This window comes from Parasteatoda tepidariorum, chromosome 8, assembly GCF_043381705.1.
Source record: "Parasteatoda tepidariorum isolate YZ-2023 chromosome 8, CAS_Ptep_4.0, whole genome shotgun sequence".
NCBI lineage: Eukaryota > Metazoa > Arthropoda > Arachnida > Araneae > Theridiidae > Parasteatoda > Parasteatoda tepidariorum.
In genome coordinates, this window is record NC_092211.1 from 18,843,021 (window position 1) to 18,862,354 (window position 19,334).

The window sequence follows — 19,334 nt, forward strand, 5'->3', positions numbered from 1 at the left end:
ACTTTTTTTTTCTAAAATAAAAAATAATCAAAATGGAAACAAACATGTGGCAATGCACGTTGCTGTGATGTGGTTTTCGTTCTTTAGCGGTCTGCTCCGAGTTTCTGAAAGATGGATGTAAACAAAGTATATCTGTCACAAAATATCAAAAAGGTAACAGAGCCATCATTGTGTAAATGAAAGCTTAATATTTCTCCTTTTCTACAAGACCAATTATTGGTTTAATAGAAACTAGTTTGCTGTATTGTAATCGGATATAAGAAAAACAAAGCTAAATCGTTAAATACATACATATTTATTATTTTATTAATTATTTTATTACATTTTATTAATTATTTTGCTATATATTGACAAACATTTGATTACGTTTATTTCTTACAATATTTTATAATGATATATTCACTGTCATTTTTACTTCCTTGTAATTAATAAAATATATTCGTTTTAAAATTAATTTTGGTTATTCATGTAGTGAATTACAAGATTACGTTTAAAGAATAATTAATTTTCATTCTCGTTATTGTTTACTTACATACTAACTTTGTCTTACTCCTAAAATAAATTTTAAAAATTGGAATATTGCCATTGAAATACTATTGATGTCAAATTTTTGTTATCGCTTGGGCAAAAACTAGGTACATTTAATTATAATAATCCCTCAGCAGTAACTTACTTTCCAATTGGGTGCCTCTCTACTTTTTAGTGATTTTTTTTATACTCTTAAATTGGCTCCAAAAAAGTAATATTTTTAGTTATAGTTTTTTTTATATCTTTTCAAACGAACTAAAACACATTAAAACATTTAACATTGATGTTAATTTATCAAACTAAATTGTAATTTTGCTTTCAAATTTCATAAACACAGTACGATTTTAGGATAGTTTAAAGAAATATGTTAACAATCCAAGGTGCTACACTTTAATTGATTGCAGTTTAAAATGCCATGTAAACTGATAGAAACCTATTTGAAAATCATATATATACATCAAAAATTCATGTAAATAATTTCTTGTTAAATTACTTTCTTTTGTAAGATGAAGGTGGCTGGAACCACAATTTAAAGCAAATACACTAAAAAAATAATAATAAAAGACTAGATATTAATCCTTATAAACAACCGAAAATGTAATCTTTAACTAAATTATTTCATTTTTATTTAGTAATCTGTTAGCAGTTAAGCATTTTACTGTAAAAATATGTTCACAATTAAATATTCAATGGAAATATTAGTATAACATGTTTTTTTACTATCATAATTTATTTATCATAGATAATAGATGTTTATTTTTTTTCTTTCTATTATTCATCTATAGTAGTTTTGCAGTTCATTTTTTACTTGACTTTACTTAAAAAAGTTCATTAGGTTTATGAGCTAAATTTAGTTTTAAAAAGATTTATTGATGAAAAAGGCTTTTATAGAAACATGTTACTTTTGGTAGACTTATTCTAATGTTTGTGTACCATAAGCCTAGTATTTTTAATGCTATTTACATATTTTTAAAGTTCTTTCTCCATATGTTATTGCTCATGTGAGAGTCATATAGTTAGCAAAAACAGGTAGATGTTATAATATGCTAAAAACTCAATGTAACAGGTAGGTACAACATGTTATAAGAATTTAGTGTTTATGACAAATTTTCAAGTCACCATTAATATTTTAAGGTAAAAGATACAAAAATTGTAACCTAATAATAAATTAAAAATTCCTTTCATTGTTGCCAATTATTTGGTAGGAAAAGCATTTTTCTGTTGTTAAAATCAGAAAGATTATACTTAAAAAAAAGTGAAATGGAAAACATTATAATTTTTACTAGTTATCAATACTGTAAAATTAATATTATTTTCCTCTTACATTCTTAAGTTTTTATATTTATAAAGCAAATATGTGGGGGTGACCACTGGCCAACATACCTTTCTCCGTACAAAAGGAAAAATCTTTCACTGTTTTTAAAAATCCTTCTTCAAAAAATTGTGCCATTATTTTTATCCCATCTTCCATTGAAAATTGTATTTAATATGGATATTTACTGCATTTAAATGTTTTCATAATATAATTCATAAAATTTTATACTTTGTCTATTGTATCAAATCTTAATTTTAAGAAATAACTGTAAGTTATAATTGTTGAATTTATAGGTTTTATCCAAAACTGAAGAAAAAGCTGGTTATGTAGCTGGTTGGAGTTTGGACTCGGCAAAGATTTGTGCTGCTGTAGCTGGGTGTAGAGAGTATTTTTTAACAGGTCTGGAAGTAAATGGCATTTTTTGCATCCTGCATAGTATCCTGCCATCAGAAAATGAATTAATTGATATATGTGAGAAGCAGTGTGAAAAACTTGAAGTAATTTACTACTATCATTGAAATATTAAAAAATTTATCTCACATTATTTTTATTAATGTTTATACTTTTATACTGTTTAATTTTGATTTCATTCATAAATGTTTTCATTTGTATCTTCATACTGTTTAATATTTAAATTATGAACAGCAATTATGAATAATGATTATAAATTCTAAATGAACAGACAATGAGACATACTTAAATTTAGTATGTCTGCAATATCCATAATTTGGAATTAGTGGCTTTGTAAATTTTATTGTTTTGCGTATTTCAGGTCCTTTATTTATGTACATTTTTATGGTGCATTTATAAATTTATATTGAAATGCATTTTGGTGATTTTCCCAAAATATTTGCTTTTGCTTAAGCAATTTGGAAAAATTCATCTCTTTTTTAACTGAATGTTTATAATTTTTACTTTAAGACTTAAGTATACAAATCAATGATTAGCAATGAAAAAATTAAAACTAAAAATTTAGTGTCAGTGTTATATCATGGAAAAATTTAATTATTGGCCGTCACTAGACAGTTTAAAAATAACACAAATTTTTTTTTCTATTAATCAATATTTATTCAGTAAATATAGGAAAGTAATTAAAATACTATTTAGTTGAAAATTTAATTAATTTTTTTAAAATACTCAAAGTTTTTTTAAATAAAAACTTACAAAAAAATTCAAAATTACAAAATTCAAATACTTATAATGTTAAAATTATAACTTGACACAAATGTGCCAACATTCTAAATTATTCTATTCTTGATAAGAGTAAAAAAAAAAAAAAAAGAAAGACAAAAAGCCATTAAAATTTTGAAAAATAAATTAAATAAAAATACAGTTAAAATGTGATTTTTTTTCCTCCAGCAATTCAGTTTTGGACAAAGTTAACATTTTAGTTGTAAATAACTTTACAAAGTTACAAAGTTACATACTTTACAAAGTTAACATTTTGAGTTGTAAATAAAAACTATAGTTGGAACATAAATATATTTATAACTATCTGAACATTTGTCACTAGATTATTTTAACTTTTTTTTCAGCAATATTAATAATAGTTATAAATTTGTTCTTAAGTTTTGAAATTTAATATTCTTATGTTTACAAATAATATTTTTACTGTCATGTAATTAATTTCTTGTAAATTCTGACAACAAAAAAAAGAAACCAACTGCATAATAACATAGTTAAGTGAATCAAATAAGTTTTTCAAAACATAAAAAATTTGTAGGCCCTTTGGCAATAACTGTCCCCTTTAATTACATTTTGGATAGGTAATTATACAAAATAATAGCTTTGTCCAAATAGATTTAAAACTACTATTTCATTTCTTTAATTAACTATCTATATTTTACAAAAGTAAGTTATTAGATTTTATACAAATCAAAAATGTTTTGCTTGTTTGCAATTTCTTAGATGAAAATTAAGGGGATAGTGATTACAATCAATAAAGTCACCCAAGGATTTATTAAGCTTATTGACCCAAAAAGAAAAGGTGCTGCAATTAAACTTTACTGCTCTGTGTCTGTAGTGAAGAGTGTTCATTGTAATCTGGAAGTTCTATTTTATTCAACTGGAGTCATCTCTAGTGCTTTATTGTGACTTTTTGTACTTGCGACAGTAATTGCATGAATGTAGAGGATGCGTGTAAAGTGATGTGCAGAACAAAATTTACAAAATGTTCTGAGAATATTGATAATAAATATTTAAGTAGACAGCAATACTATACATAAATTTGGAAATTTCGTGATATTGGACTTTTCCAAATATTCCAGTATTGAATATTTTTTAAATTTATCATATTGTAATAAATTTATAAATTACTGTAATATTTAGTAACTTATAATGTTCATTAAACAAACAATGAGTTCTGTTTAAATTATAATAAGTTTGAAAAGAATTTTTGATAGTTTAGGGAAATTATGTTTTAGAAGAAAATATACTGAATGAAAAAAATACATGCAGTTAGGATATTATCTAATTAAAAATTTATGGATTTTTTGCATATTTTTATGTAGTTTTATTATTTTTTGGAAATTAATATAGAGGGAAACTAATTTATTATGCTAAGAAATCACTTTGTTTAAATTGAGAAAAGTCATTCATACGAAATGCTCAGGGGAGTGTAAAACCCATAACAGATAATTCTAAATATACAAGTTGCTGCAGTATTAGTTGAGTCATGCTATCATTTAAAGCTATTAAGTTTCTGTTTCAATAAAAAAAATTTTAACTCTACATCTTGAATAATATTTTTATTAATATAATTTTAGTATTATTGATAGATGTTGAGAAAGACATGTTATTTTCAATTTAATATACATTCACGAAATTTTTATTTTATGAACGATCAAGTTTATTTTTATTTAAATAATTTTTTAAGCAGCTAATTTTTATTTATTTTTTTAGATTGGAATAGAAAATCTTATAGTTATTTTTGGTGTCAAAGATGAACAGAAAGAATTAGAAATTACTGTGAAATATTATTCTACTTACTGTAGTACTTTAAAGGATATAGATGTCGAAAGCTGTGATCCTACTAGTGCTTTGTTATTAAGAGCTCGTGGAATTATTCCTTGTTACTTTGAAGTTTCATCTGATGAAGGTAATTTCAGCAAAATAAGTTTGGTTGTTATTAAGAACATTTTATATCATTTAAATGGCATTTTCATATCTAATTATTTTATGGAATTCTATTTTATTTTAAAGTTTAATTTAATGAAGCTATAATTCAACAAAATTATCAAGTGTCTTGATTCATGGAGTAATGTTTAAATTTTTAAATCAATTTAAAGTCATGTTTTTTTTATAAATGTTATTATTTAATTTATTTACACGTGAAAATATTTCATAACATTTTTATATCCTGTTATATTTTTTCCTAACATTTAATTGATGTAATAATTTTTGCAGATATTAAGTATTTATGAGGAAATTTTGGTGATTGAAGTAGTTTAATGTAGGTAGTATTAATACAATATTTATCATAAAGATGATGATTATTTGTTGAAGAAAAATTGGTTGTTCTAGGGAAATAGTGCTTGAGGAAATTTTTTAATAAAGTTTAGCAATCGTTGAAGAAAATAAATATCATTCAATTGTCCAATTATTTTATTGCCCACAGTGATGGAGTTTACTAATATAGACAAGCATCAAGTTTGATAAATACTAAAAAAGTTTTATTTTTGAAAATATGGAGTTCAGAAGTAAAGGGGAATCAACATTTATTATGTATTTTTTTTTGTACATATTGAATATAGTAAATTTTGAAAATGGCCCAGAGGTTGTGGCTGCAGTGGCAAACTCCATGTGGTATCTCTGTTCATGCAGAAATCAAGAATGCGAGTGTCATGTTTGCGTTAGAATAGTTTTTGCCTTGGAAAGTTAAGGATTTCGTGTATTGGCTCTTAATTGATTTATTTTATTGCCAAGGCTCCTTTTATTAGCCTCACATATTCAAATGTGTTGGCAGAAAAGAAAGTGTAAGTAATAATCACAAGTTTTAATGAATTTAAAACATTACCAACCATATAACGGTTTTTGAATTTTATGCTACTGTATTAGGCAGGTGTGGAGGGAATCTCTAAAAATAAATTTTAGCTTGCACTCAATTCAAGGTGTGATATTAAAAGATTACCAATTATATTAATGATTTTTATTATTTTGAGAATAGGATTAAATAAGATAATGATTTTGAATTTAAACATTTGGAAATATGTGATGCATATTTCAGCATGACAATTTATGTGTCTTATTATTTTTGGGAATAACTTTTGTTGGAATTTATGCCTGATTTCAGTTATTTCTTGAGTGATTACAAAGAGTTTTGAATTTAAAAAAATGGTAATAATTGAATGTAAAAAAAGAAGAAAAAAAATTAATTCTTTTTGCCTTTGATGTTGCTCAAGAGCAGATAATTTTCAAAAATTTCAGTGAAACTATGTTCTTTTTTTTGTTATTTCTCTTCGTTTAATTTCTGAATCTGCTCTGCAACAAATTGCTGCTACTACCAATTTGAATGAATTAATTTCTTTTTAAAAGTTGTCAGTATCTATGTTATTGCAGCAATTTTTTTTCCATTTGAATTTCAATTCTGCTAAAATGAAATTATTGTTCTCAATAAAATATGTCAATATTGATACGTCCGAATTTATTATTTAAACTATTCTAGTCTAAGCAAAAATTCCTGTTCCAATTCCTTGACCGCTCAACTTGGTGGTGTAAACTGGGTATATGTTCAAAAACCATCACTTTTCTCCTTTTTCATTGTGATTAAAAAAATTTCATATTTTTACAGACATTTATTTGGTTTGCAGCAAGCATTTTTGTTTCTGTTTTTGAAACTGGTAAAAAATTCATTTTGTTTCAAACAACGTTATGAACAAGTTAATTTAAGCTCTTGATCAATTTTATTCTAACATCATTAAAAACTGACAAAAACTATTAATTTTAATTCAAACTGGTAGAGGGACATCTGGAGAACTGATCTGCATAAAAATTGAAGAATAAATTTCATTATTCTATTTATTATGAATAGTTTTCTGAGGTGGGGAAAGTGGGTATATGGTTAGGCTTAACTAAGTGTTGTATGATAGGGATATTTTTTTTAAAATTTATTTCTGTGTTAGTTTTAGTAAGTATCTAATGCTCTATATTTTATAATGAAATGGATAAAAAATAATTTATTTGTTTGATTACAGCCTAACATAGTAATTTTAACTCTGAAAACAAAATTAATTTTAATTTTTAAAGAAAATAATGATATGCTTTATATTTAATCTATAGGACCCAATATATATAAAATGAATCAAAATTTTCCGTAAAATAAATTTAATGGTTTGATTTTAGGGATATTTTTTTTAAATTTATTTTTTTGTTAATAGTAAGTATCTAATGCTGTTATATTTTAAAATGAAATGGCTAAAGAATAATTTATTTGTTTGATTACAGCATAACATAGTAATTTCAACTCTGAAAACAAAATTTCTTTTAAATTTTATTTTTTAAAGAAAAGAATGATATGCTTTGTATTTAATCTATATGAGTCCAATGCATAAAAATTTCCAGGAAAATAAATTTAATGGTTTGATTTTAGAGCCTTCTTTTAAAAAAACTTGATTTTATACCCACTTATCCCACCTGACCATATGCTTTTAAGATTTGATTCTGCAATTTAGGAAATTTGTTGTATTAGAAATTTTGTGTAATTTTTTGTGTGTACACTAAATGTAATTTTGGCATCAAAACATTTCAATAACTGTATTAAATTAAATATTCTACGTCAAACTGAGTTAATTGTTCTAGACTTAATCAACTTCACTATTCTAGATCTGCTGAGAGAGAGTATTGATCAAGCCCTAGAAAGAGTGAAATCAGTTTTCCAAAAGGAGGTTGCAGCTTTTTTCTTACAGAATGGAGAAATTATTCGATCTAGTTCAACAGATCAAACTTCAGATGATGGCCTAACCATAAAAAAACTATTGAAATCAGTTCAGGAGGATGATACTTCCGGAAAATCAAAAATCAAGAAAGCCTCGAAAAAAAAGGTTGAGTTTTGTTTTGTGAAATTTCTGTTATTTTTTTTTATATGACTAATTTGTATTAGAAATGAAAATCGAACTTCAGATAATGGTCTAACCGTAAAAAAGAATATTGAAATCAGTTCAGGTGGATGATACTTTTAGAAAATCACAAATTTAGATAGCTGCGAAAAAGAAAAGTTGAGTTTTATTGTGTAAAATTTCTATATTTTTTAAAATATATATGAATATATATGACTGACTTATTTTTTTTATTATTTATTTCCACTTCAGTAAGCAAAGAAATTTCTAAAAATGAAATTTACTCAAATTTTTTAAAAGTTTGCATTTTTTGATCTTTATTGTATTGAATATCTTTCCTACGCGACTCAGGTTTTTTTAATTCTTCATAAAAATTTTTTTTAAAATAATGTCTAAGAAAATACTGTTTAAGTCAATGCTTGCATCAGTCAATGCAACATTAAGTCAATACTTGCAATTTCTATAATATACTGCTAAATCAGAATATCCACATGGCGTGTCGCAAAATATATAAAAGCCTTGTCGGTCAATATAATTAATGAATCCTTTCATGCCTTGGTTATAAAGATAAATTTTTTTACTTGATATATATAATTAACAATATTAAAATGTGGAACATACAAAAATGCAAAAGATAAATGCTATGGCATAAAAAAAGAAAAGTTAAAACTAGAAAGGTAGACCTGCTAGAATATAGTAATTTGTTCTAAGAAAAATATGTCAATAAAATGTAGACAAAACACATTTATTATTTTTTGTTAAACAATTTAATTAAATGCTTTCAAATATTTACAGTAGTTGTTGTATTGAAAAAAAAAAAAAACAAAGAAAAAACTTATATCCATCCATTTTGAGTTACTCAAGAAATTTTTTATTTATTTTTACATCCCATTTTGACTTAGAATTTTAAAAAGAAGCTGACTGTATCACTTTAAACAGTTGTAGTTATTTGTATTCATATGTAAGTTGTACAAAAAGTAAATTTTAAACTTGTTTTAATTGAGAAAAATTAAAAAACATTACTTTTGTTCAGAAAATAGTAACTTATTAAAACGGTTTTTCAGTATTTATAAAAAAATTTTTTAATAAAATATAAGTAATAAAAAATGGATTTAATTGATTCTTCATTAAAATTATGTATCACACGAAAAAATAAGAAACGAGTCTAAATTTCTCTAAAGTTGGATGTGGAACTTGCATTTAGTATTGTGAATGAAGTAAATTTTGTATTTTTTAATAAAAATATGATTATATTTGCTTTTATTATTTTTTTTAATAAATTTGTTGATGATTTTTTCTTTAGCTTCCAACTGAGTTTAATATCTTAATTCAAGCTGGTGGAGATGGTATAGCGAATACTTTTAATCACTCTGTTGTCATTCATTGTCAACAGCGTAAGTTGAAAAGTTTTATTATTTTGTATCTACATAGTAATTTTAAAGTCATTTAGCAGTGTTTATATTTAATTAATTATTTATCAAATGGTAAATTTAATAAAAGTATTATATCTACATCCAAAAAAAAGGGAAATTGACTTCATTATATACAATTATTTATCTTAATATTATTGTTTTGATTTAAAAATTGAAAAATGTCATGAAATATGTAATGAACAGAATAATTAATTAATATTGCACCTTGAATTCTTCGAAATGAGTAATTTGTAAGTTTTGAATCACTTAGTATCAAAGGTTACTTTAAATAAATAGTAAGCATTATTAAAACTTTTTAGTGCTTTTTTTTAAATTTTTTTTATTTTACAGTGAAAGTGAAATGTGTAATTATTTTCCTTTTCCAGTATTTAGTAAAGTTTAGAGATATTTTAAGCTATATTTCTCTATATGAGATAAAATTTGTAATACAATATTAGAAACAACTATGGATCCAAAATGTTCTGCAATTGTTTTTAAAGTAACACTGGTCTGTCTGAATATTGCTTGAAATTGAATTGTCTGAAAGTTTGATACTGCACAGATCATGACTTATTACCTTTTTTAATGTTATAGATATTTATATTTAAATTAATTTGTTTGGAAATAAGAAAATTGAAAATAAATTAAAGAAATATATTGTTGATTTCTGCAAAGAATCATTTATTTAAGCAGTTAATAGACTAAGTGCAAGAAATATATTTTTACTTGTTGAAAAAAATTATGACATCAGCTTTTGAAAAATAATAAAAATGTCTGATTTTCACAACAGATTTCTTGTGCATGTTCAGTCCCTGTAGTTTTGCTTTAGTGCAAATTTTGACTGTTGTTGATCAAAATATTTAATTTCTCAAGTCAGTTAATATTTTTATTTTTGTCTCAGACTTAATCACATTATAGACTAGGGTTTGAATAGTTACACACATTCTCTGATTGTTATTATAGGAGTGAAGGTTTGAAAAAATCTGTAAAAGTTCTCCTATGATTGAACAAAAAATTCAATTATACAAATTATATCTTTCCTAAATCCATGTATCACATATGATTGCATTAAAATATGTATGTACTATTAAAATATGCATGTATTAAAATATGTTTCCGATTAATAAAAATTAAGAGTCTATTTTCATTAAAGATTGAAATAAATGATGAATGTCAAAATAATAAAAACTAAAGAAGAGAGGGAAAATGTATGTTAATTTTAATGTATTTCAAAATTTCAATTTTGAAAAATTACCAGGAAACTGATAAAAAATTCTTTTTTGGTGTTTTAAAATGGAAAATAGTGTCTTTTGCCCAATTGTAAAGAATAAAAAAATGAAAAGAGAAAAAAAAACCCTCCTAAATTTCAAAAGAAAAAGTTAGAGACTCTAAATAAAAGAAAAAAATTGCTAGGAAAGGAAAATTTAAATTTTTGCAAACATTGTGAATTGCCATCAGCTTTTCCTCCGACACTAAGTGACAAGCTATGCTTGTAACTCCTTTTCAAACTAAATTCTTTACTTATTGTTATTTTTAGGTGAATTTCAGTGTGCTTCTGTACAGCTTCCCATTGATGTGCTTATAGTATGTCAAGAATCTAGTTCCACACAAGATGCTTATAAGCTTTTTCTGGAAGCCATTGGAAATCAACTGTCTGATATGAACAATTGTTTGGTCAAGTATACTAAAGTGAATATAATTTTGTTTTAAAACAATATCTTTCATCCTACATATGCATCTATTAGTCTCTAAGTGTCAGATAAATATTCAGGATTTTCTGATTGTCTAAGTATATTTCGAAATGTATTAGAAGTATGCATATAAGTTATTAAATGTCTTTTATATTTAACAAATATGTATTTAAAGGTGTTGTTTTTACGTTCCTCTACATTGAATGAAATACAGTTAAATTCATTTACAAAAATAGCATGAGAATAGAGCCAATCCCTTTGTTAAATCAGGGCACTCATAAAACTCTAGTTGGCCATAATTTTCAAAAATGAAATCTATAATACATGAAACTGAGTCTGAAAACTTTAAAAAATTGTTTATTCTTCAATTGATAAAAAAAAGAGAGAAAGTAAAAACTGAGTTTAGTTTGTTTTTTAACTTTATGCTTTTCTTCAGCAATTGTCCTAGGTACAATTTTCTCACTAATAAAGATGTGTGTTGATAAGAAGAATATAACACTGATTTAAAAAGGAAGAAAAGATTGTATTTCATATTTACCCAATTGAAAACATACATGCTGGCTGACTCATAAGCAATAGGAGGTAGAATTTATTCAATGGTTTGCATAGCAACTTATCCGACCATTGCAATGACTAGAGTTTATTATTGATGCATTGCATTGTCTAGCTATAGCCATGTGGCTTCATTTATTAAATAATTCATTGCGAAACAGATGATAGACTCACATTCTTACTCTTTATTATTTATCTACATGGAATTTTCGAACAAATTGAACTAAAATTGTTTGTAAATTATTTTATAGGTAACAGGATGTTTTTTAACTGGCAGAAAGTAATTTTCGAGGTAAATGAGAAACTCATTGTTAAATCCAAGTTATGCTCCAATAACAATAGAGTTTTAGATAAGTTTTTAATACTAAGCCAAACAATTATTAACCTTACTTATTTCTTCATTACATCTAGGATTTAGTTAAATCAAGACTCAAAATAAACGAATTTGAGTGTGATATTTTTTTGTGTATTTGTTAATGCATTATTATGTGCATGCAGTTGTTCAGAGAATACCATGAAGATCTTACTATGCATAGTTGTACAGAAAAGAAAAAGATGGCATTTACTTTGAGGATTGTAGGGGAATACCCACCAAAGGAGCTATCAATCATGACAATTATTTATTATATTTTAATTGAAATATTAATTTTGAATGTTTTATCTTCACTGCTGAAAATAAGTTGTGTTTATTTCATTTCTACTTTAGATTAGTGATATTGAGGCCCCCAAACCATACCACTTTTATCTAGATATGTGGGATTTTCCTATTACAGTAGTTTATCCTGCTAAGAAAAGTGATGAGGAACTAGGTACTTTTTTTTTAAAGTTTGCTTAAGAATCAACTCTATTAGCTGGTTTTTTAACAGTGTTAATTGTATTTTACTTTCTAGAGACATATCGTAAAGAACTTCACAGGAAATTGTTGCTTCCCATGGACCGTCCTTTTCTGAAAAAGTTGAATGCTTGCGACTTTTCTCTAGCCAGTAGTTCTGGACATTTGTATAATCCCCACGAAGGAATTGTATCTTCTGGAGGTATTATTAAACATTTGCTTTGTGCCATACCTATGCATGCTCAATCTTCCCACAATTCTCAATCAATGTTTTATTTATTTATTTTTTAAATAAATTTGATAATGTTCGAAGGATAATTTGATAATGTTAAAGGTTCATGTAATCAACACCATTTGTGGGATATCTTTATTATTTATTTAAATATTTTATTAAACATTATTAAACATTATTACTAATTATTAAACATTTGCTTTGTGCCATACCTATGCATGCTCAATCTTCCCACATTTCTATTTCAATGTTTTTTTTTTAAAGTAAATTTTATACTGTTCAAAGAGCGTGTAATCAACATCATTTGTAGGATGTCTTTATTATTTATTTAAATATTTTATAGCTACTAATTATAGAATATACCTAAATATACCCCATTTGCTATACTGTATCCTGTAATTTTACTCATTTGCTTTATGAGCATAACTTCTATTTAAGTATTACATTCTTAGTAAATTGGTGTCTTTACTTTTTCTGTCATTCAATGAGTGTGTAATTATTATTCGGAATATATACGCGTTCTTCCCTTCATATTTTTTAAATAGCATTTTGATTGTAAAAATAAAAGGACAAAAGTTTCATAAATAAATGTAGGTGTAAAAAAATTTAAAAATTAGATAAAATGCAGGTGTATAAAAGAAAAATATTTTTAAGATAAAGAATTGTGTAAAAAACGACATAGTTTGAGTATATTGCACTTATGCATGCAACAACTTAAGAAGAGTGGTGCAGTATAGATATAAAATAATTACATGCAAGTATGATATAATGAGATTATCAAAGTGCTATTTAAAATAAATAAATTATTTCCTAATCAGAGCATAGCAAACAGCATATTTTTATTTTCTTGCAATTATCTTTAGTAGATTCTTCATATTATTGGTCTTTTTTTTTTTGAGCATTTAATATATAATACCTGTTTATAGTTATTTTATCATGTCATACCTTTTTTCTTTTAATATGTTTGCTGGCATATGTCTCCCATAAGATTAGTGGTTATTTTACTATTGTTCAAGAAACATGTACTTATAAAACAAATTAAATAATCAAAATCAACTTTATTCTTCTCTTCTGACGTATGTACATGACATATATATGCTATAAATGTTTCATATAGAATAATCCTTGACGTAAATGTTTTTATGAATTACAATCGAACCTCTATTTAACAAAGTCACTAAATCCTGATAATAATTTCGTTATATGGGAAATTCGTTAAATAGAAAATCACCTTTTGAAATTCTTAAACAACACAAACTGGATTTTAAATTCATATACACTAAACATAATTAAAATAGCAATTGATACACCTTTATCTTGTAAACTAGTTTCTACTATTTATTTTATAAATCTTAATCATAAAAGAAATCTGCATGGAAAGCAAGAATATAGCAAAACATTATACNTGGATTTGAATGATTGTTTTGAATTCTTCGAATTTTGTGCATTTGCAATGCAACTAAGTTAGTAGTGAGCGAAACGAGCTTGGTTTGCGAAGTAAACCATATAAGATTGCGTAGCAATTTTGGGAGGTTGGCGAGCAGGGGGCGCAGCCCACTAGTTTATTTAAATATTTTATAGCTACTAATTATAGAATATACCTAGCTATACCCCATTTGCTATACTGTATGCATATAATTTTACTCATTTGCTTTATAGGCATAACTTCTATCTAAGTATTACATTCTTAGTAAATTGGTGTCTTTACTTTTTCTGTTATTCAATGAGTGTGTAATTATTATTCGGAATATATACACGCTCTTCCTTTCATATTCTTTAAATAGCATTTTGATTGTAAAAATAAAAGGACAAAAGTTTCATAAATAAATGTAGGTGTAAAAAAATTTAAAAATTAGACAAAATCTATTAACTCTTTAATTTAAAAGCCAAAATAACAAAATCAAAATGCATGCAGCTGTATAAATGAAAAATATTTTTAAGAGAAAGAATCGTGTAAAAAAGGACATTGTTTGAGTAAATTGCACTTATGCATGCAACAACGAGAGTGGTGCAGGATAAAAATAAAATAATTACATGTAAGTATGATATAATGAGATTATCAAAGTGCTATTTAAAATAAGTAAATTATTTCCTAATCAGAGCATAGCAAACTGCATATTTTTATTTTCTTGCATTTATCTTTAGTAGATTCTTCATATTGTTGGTCTTTTTTTTAACATAAATATTTTTATGAATTACAATCGGACCTCTATTTAACAAAGTCGCTAAATCCTGATAATAAGTTCGTTACATGGAAAATTCGTTACATAGAAAATCACCTTTTGAAATTCTTAAACAACACATAACGAATTTCAAATTCATATGCACTAGACATAATTAAAATAGCAATTGATACACCTTTATCTTGTAAACTAGTATCTATTATTTATTTTATAAACCTTAGCCATAAAAGAAATCTGCATGGAAAGCATGGAATAGCAAGAATAATCCTGTATTACACTATCATGATACATACATTTTCAACGAAAAAAAGTTAAATTTATGTATAAAATTATAGTTGCATTTATTGTAAAAGTAATTTTAAACCTACATTACCACATGTGTTCTTAAGTTTAATTGTTACTGATAAAATCCGTTTTGTCTGAGTTTTGCGTTTGAAATACAAACAAAAAAGAAAAGGGATTTTACTGCTTTCATTCAAGGTACATTCTAAAAGTTAAGTGGCTGCAAAAATCAATTCAAAGTCATTTCCCCTTTTAAACACGTTAACAAGTTTGAAATCTCCTGAAATATTTTAAGAAACAGGGTAAGTGGATATCAAAGAAAAGTTCGTTAAATAGAAAATTCACTTTGCTATTTGGAAGTTATTTTACGAAGAAATTTCTAAAATGTTCTTGGTTCCTCAAGAAAAATTGCGAAGTTGAGAAACTCACAAAATGGAAGTTCGTTAAATAGAAGTCCGATTATATAAATTTTTCCAAGTTGATCATAATTAATGTTCTCTTTTATAATTTTAAAAAAAAATTATTTTAGTGTCGGGTGGTAAATCTTCGATTGTCCAAGGTACATATAGTTACCATCATTATATGCAAGACCACATGGATGATAATGGATGGGGATGTGCCTATAGGTCTCTCCAAACTATAATATCATGGTTTAGGCATCAAGGTTATACAGACAGAAATGTACCTACCCATACAGAAATACAAAAGGTAAAATTTACTTATAAAATATTTACTCTACATAATATCTTTATCCATGTTCATTACATTTATTTAGTTTTAATCTATGATTTTAAAGGTATTTACTATATTTTTTTGTGTACAAATTTATTTTAATTTATTAACAACAGAAATAGAATATGAAGCCATTGTTTGACACTGTTTAGTAAAACTCATGAGGGCTTAAAAAAATCATGTATTTTATTTTAAATAAGATTTGTTTTTTTCTAAACTTACATACTGTTTAAAAAACATCAAGCATTGTAAGTTTTAAAATTTATGAAATCCTTAAAAATTTTTTTTAGGGAGCTATGTTTTTTATTTGTATATTTATGTAATTAATAATTGTTATAATAAATAAAAATGCCTCAATTTGTTAAAGATAATGTAATTTATACACAAAAAATATTATTTAATATAAGGAAAAATTTATTTTTTCATACAAATGAAGTCTGGTATTAAATATGTACTAATATACAAATTCTATGAAAGGTTTCTTATTTCTCCCATCTGCAAATTTTTATCGCTTCATGTTTAATAAGCTTCATTAATTTGAATTATTTTAATACTTTTTATTCTATTGTAAAATATTTTTAACTTATCCATTTTGAATTTTAAGGTTTTATTAGTAAGAGTAATGTCTTTTATTAATATTTACATTTCTAAATAGTTTCATATTTGATAATAATGCAGTTTTTTTTCAAGTTGATATATTTTTTAAAGAATAAAATTTTACCTGTTCATTTAAATGTTGAAAAAAAAGAAAAGAAAGACTAATAACAATGTTTGACATTTAATACTATTCAATGTTTGACAGTTATTAACTTATTATAGCTATTTACGATAACATTTAATAAAATAAACCTCCAACTAATGCAATTATAATGATGTTCATTAAAGAAATGTGTTACAAGTTTTTATGTAATAGTATAAAATAAATTTTAAACCACGAAAAGAAAAAGTGCTGTGCATTCAACTCTTAGCAACTCTGATCACTTTTATATTACTATAATTTAAATGGATTTTCTTCTTTTCTTTTTAAAAAAAAAAGTCTTATTATAAATGTAATTATCAGTCAGTCGTTGCATGTAAAGCACATGTAAGATATCACTTTTAGTTCAATATTGTTTCAGAATAAGTTCAGTGACTTCCTAAAAATAAATTTACATTTATATTTGGATTATCAGTTGCATTATCATTAAATATTATCAAAACTGATAACACCATATCAAGATTTTTCTGGTTTAAGTTGTGAAAAAAGATTGGAATCCTTTTTTTCTTCTCTAATATCTGAATTTTGCTGTTATCATATATTGAGTTTCATACAAAAATCTTACAATAAACCTGTTATTGCCAAGTGATAATAAAAGTTAAAACCCTTTTTTTTTTTTAAATAAAAAATTTAATTTCTGGATATAGTTTCTTTATTAGAATTTGTAATTTTTTTTTTTAGAATTTTAATTGGAAATTTTGTAGTTTATCTTGGCTAGTTTTGCTATTAAGTTTTGTTGATTTGTTTTAAAGCTTAATAATGTTTTATATAATTGTATTTTATTTAAAAAATTCCATATTTAGACTATATTTAAAAAAAAAACTGTTATTACTGAAAATTTAGCAGTATCTGATTTACAGAAACTATATTTTATTAATTAAAATAGCAATGAAATGAATACATTTATGTATTAAATACATCAAATATTGAGATTTTTGAGATTTTTAAATCTTGACAATCTGAGACAAGGTTAAAAAAAATTTGCAATTGAGATTTTTAAACATGCATTTTTTTAAAATTTTACCATTTAATTAATTTTCAATGCTTTAAAGATATAATGGTACTTTAAAGAAAGATTATTTCTTAAAGCAACTTGGTATGAAATGCAGATTCTTCCTAAGAACTACCCTTAATATTTATTTTTAGAATCCTTATTAAAAATTAAGTGAAAAAAATGCATATTAGTGATTGCCAATTTAACATTTAAGTGAGCAATAAATAATGTTTTTAAATTCTGTACAGGTCATTATTGAGGAGCATATAGGTAGAAGAGAGATTAAAATCAAAAAAGATTTTCCTTGCTCAATTGGATTATAAAACATTTGCCTTCAGCTAAAAACTGTCAATAATCTTCATCTTTAAAAGAAAAAATTGGTTTTAGATTATGTTAATTCGTTTTTTTCTATTGCTGATTTTAAATCGGTTTTAATTTAAAGAATGTTTATCTTCTTTTTCACTCAAATAATTATTTGTGACCCTTAATAAGTTAACCTAGACTACTGATAGTTCTAATTTCTCATAAGAAATTCACATTAATCATGTTGCTGCCATCTGTGACTGCACTTTTTTATTCTGTTATGATAATAAAAAATTTTACAGCTGAAAAAAGAAACATTGCTTATTTTAATAATTAAATAAAATTTTTTTAAATTTGATTATTTAATAATAAAAATTTTGTGTAGTTGCAACTCATTCAAGCTAGGGAGAAAAAGAAAGAAAAAATATACAATGAAAATAATGATTTCTTAATGCATTTTTTAAAATTCAAATAACTATTTAATATGGTTTCAACAATTCAATAAAAAAATTTTCAAAAACAAATAATAATTTTTGGTCAAAAGGAAATGTATTTAACATAATTCAGTTTGTTTCTTAACTATATGTCTGCATAGCTGAGGAAGTTTTCAAACCTAAGATTCCTCTCCCTTAAAAAAAAAAAAAAAAAAAAAAAAAANAAAAAAAAAAAAAAAAACTTTATACACAATAAAAAATTTTTTTTTTGCTTGTGCAAAAATCTTTTTCTTGCTCTATGTAAATTTTATTATTTGTTCCACTATCTTTTTAATAAAAGTTTCATTAGTTGGTCTAGTTTTATTAATTTTAAATGTTTATATGCATAAAGTATACATTTAAAAATTAAACGTACTAATATCTTTCCATTTTTAATATATTTTATAAACTTTCTGAAAGGCTCTTGTAGAGGTTGGTGATAAACCAGAATCATTTATTGGATCCAAGAAATGGATCGGTTCTCAAGAAGTTAGTTTTTGTCTGGACCATTTAATAAATGTGAGTACTTTCTGATAAATTTTTACTTTAAATTGTACTTTATTTACTCAGTTATGTTTAGTTATGCATAATATTTTCACTTTATGTTATGGATATTGTTTTCTATTATCATCTCTCAGCTTTTATACCTTTGTATTTCTGTTTCATGTGCAATCATATATGGTTTTATGTGCTGTTTGTTTTTATTTAGCAGTGTTTTTATAGTTAAAAAATAAAAATCAACTAATAGTGTTCAAGCATACTTAAAACTTAACGAAAATCAGTTATAAAATCCAGCTCACAATAGTCAATCAATGTTATAGCAATTTTTATCTAAATAAACCTGATATATTCTCCCCCCCCCCAGAAAAAAAAAATTTAAGTACAGTAGATGCCATTCAGTGTCACTTTGAGGCAGGTGTTATTTGATAACAATGGCCAATTGATAACAATGAATAAAAAGTACCAGGAAACACAAAATTTTGATTTTACTAACA

At 24.7% G+C, this 19,334-nt stretch overlaps 1 protein-coding gene across 2 annotated transcripts in view; it reads left to right on the plus strand.

Annotated features, from left to right (window-relative positions):
• The window catches only part of LOC107449257 (UFM1 specific peptidase 2), a 27,169-nt gene continuing 7,835 nt past the window's right edge, over positions 1–19,334 (plus strand). For both annotated transcript variants that reach the window (XM_021148653.3, XM_071184403.1), the window contains exons 1-10: positions 1–153; positions 2,137–2,340; positions 4,745–4,940; positions 7,664–7,881; positions 9,200–9,290; positions 10,846–10,997; positions 12,258–12,360; positions 12,442–12,585; positions 15,610–15,788; positions 18,760–18,858. In XM_021148653.3, the coding sequence (XP_021004312.2) occupies positions 112–153; positions 2,137–2,340; positions 4,745–4,940; positions 7,664–7,881; positions 9,200–9,290; positions 10,846–10,997; positions 12,258–12,360; positions 12,442–12,585; positions 15,610–15,788; positions 18,760–18,858 (1,428 nt within the window). In that variant the 5' untranslated portion in view covers positions 1–111. The remainder of the gene's footprint in view (positions 154–2,136; positions 2,341–4,744; positions 4,941–7,663; positions 7,882–9,199; positions 9,291–10,845; positions 10,998–12,257; positions 12,361–12,441; positions 12,586–15,609; positions 15,789–18,759; positions 18,859–19,334) is intronic.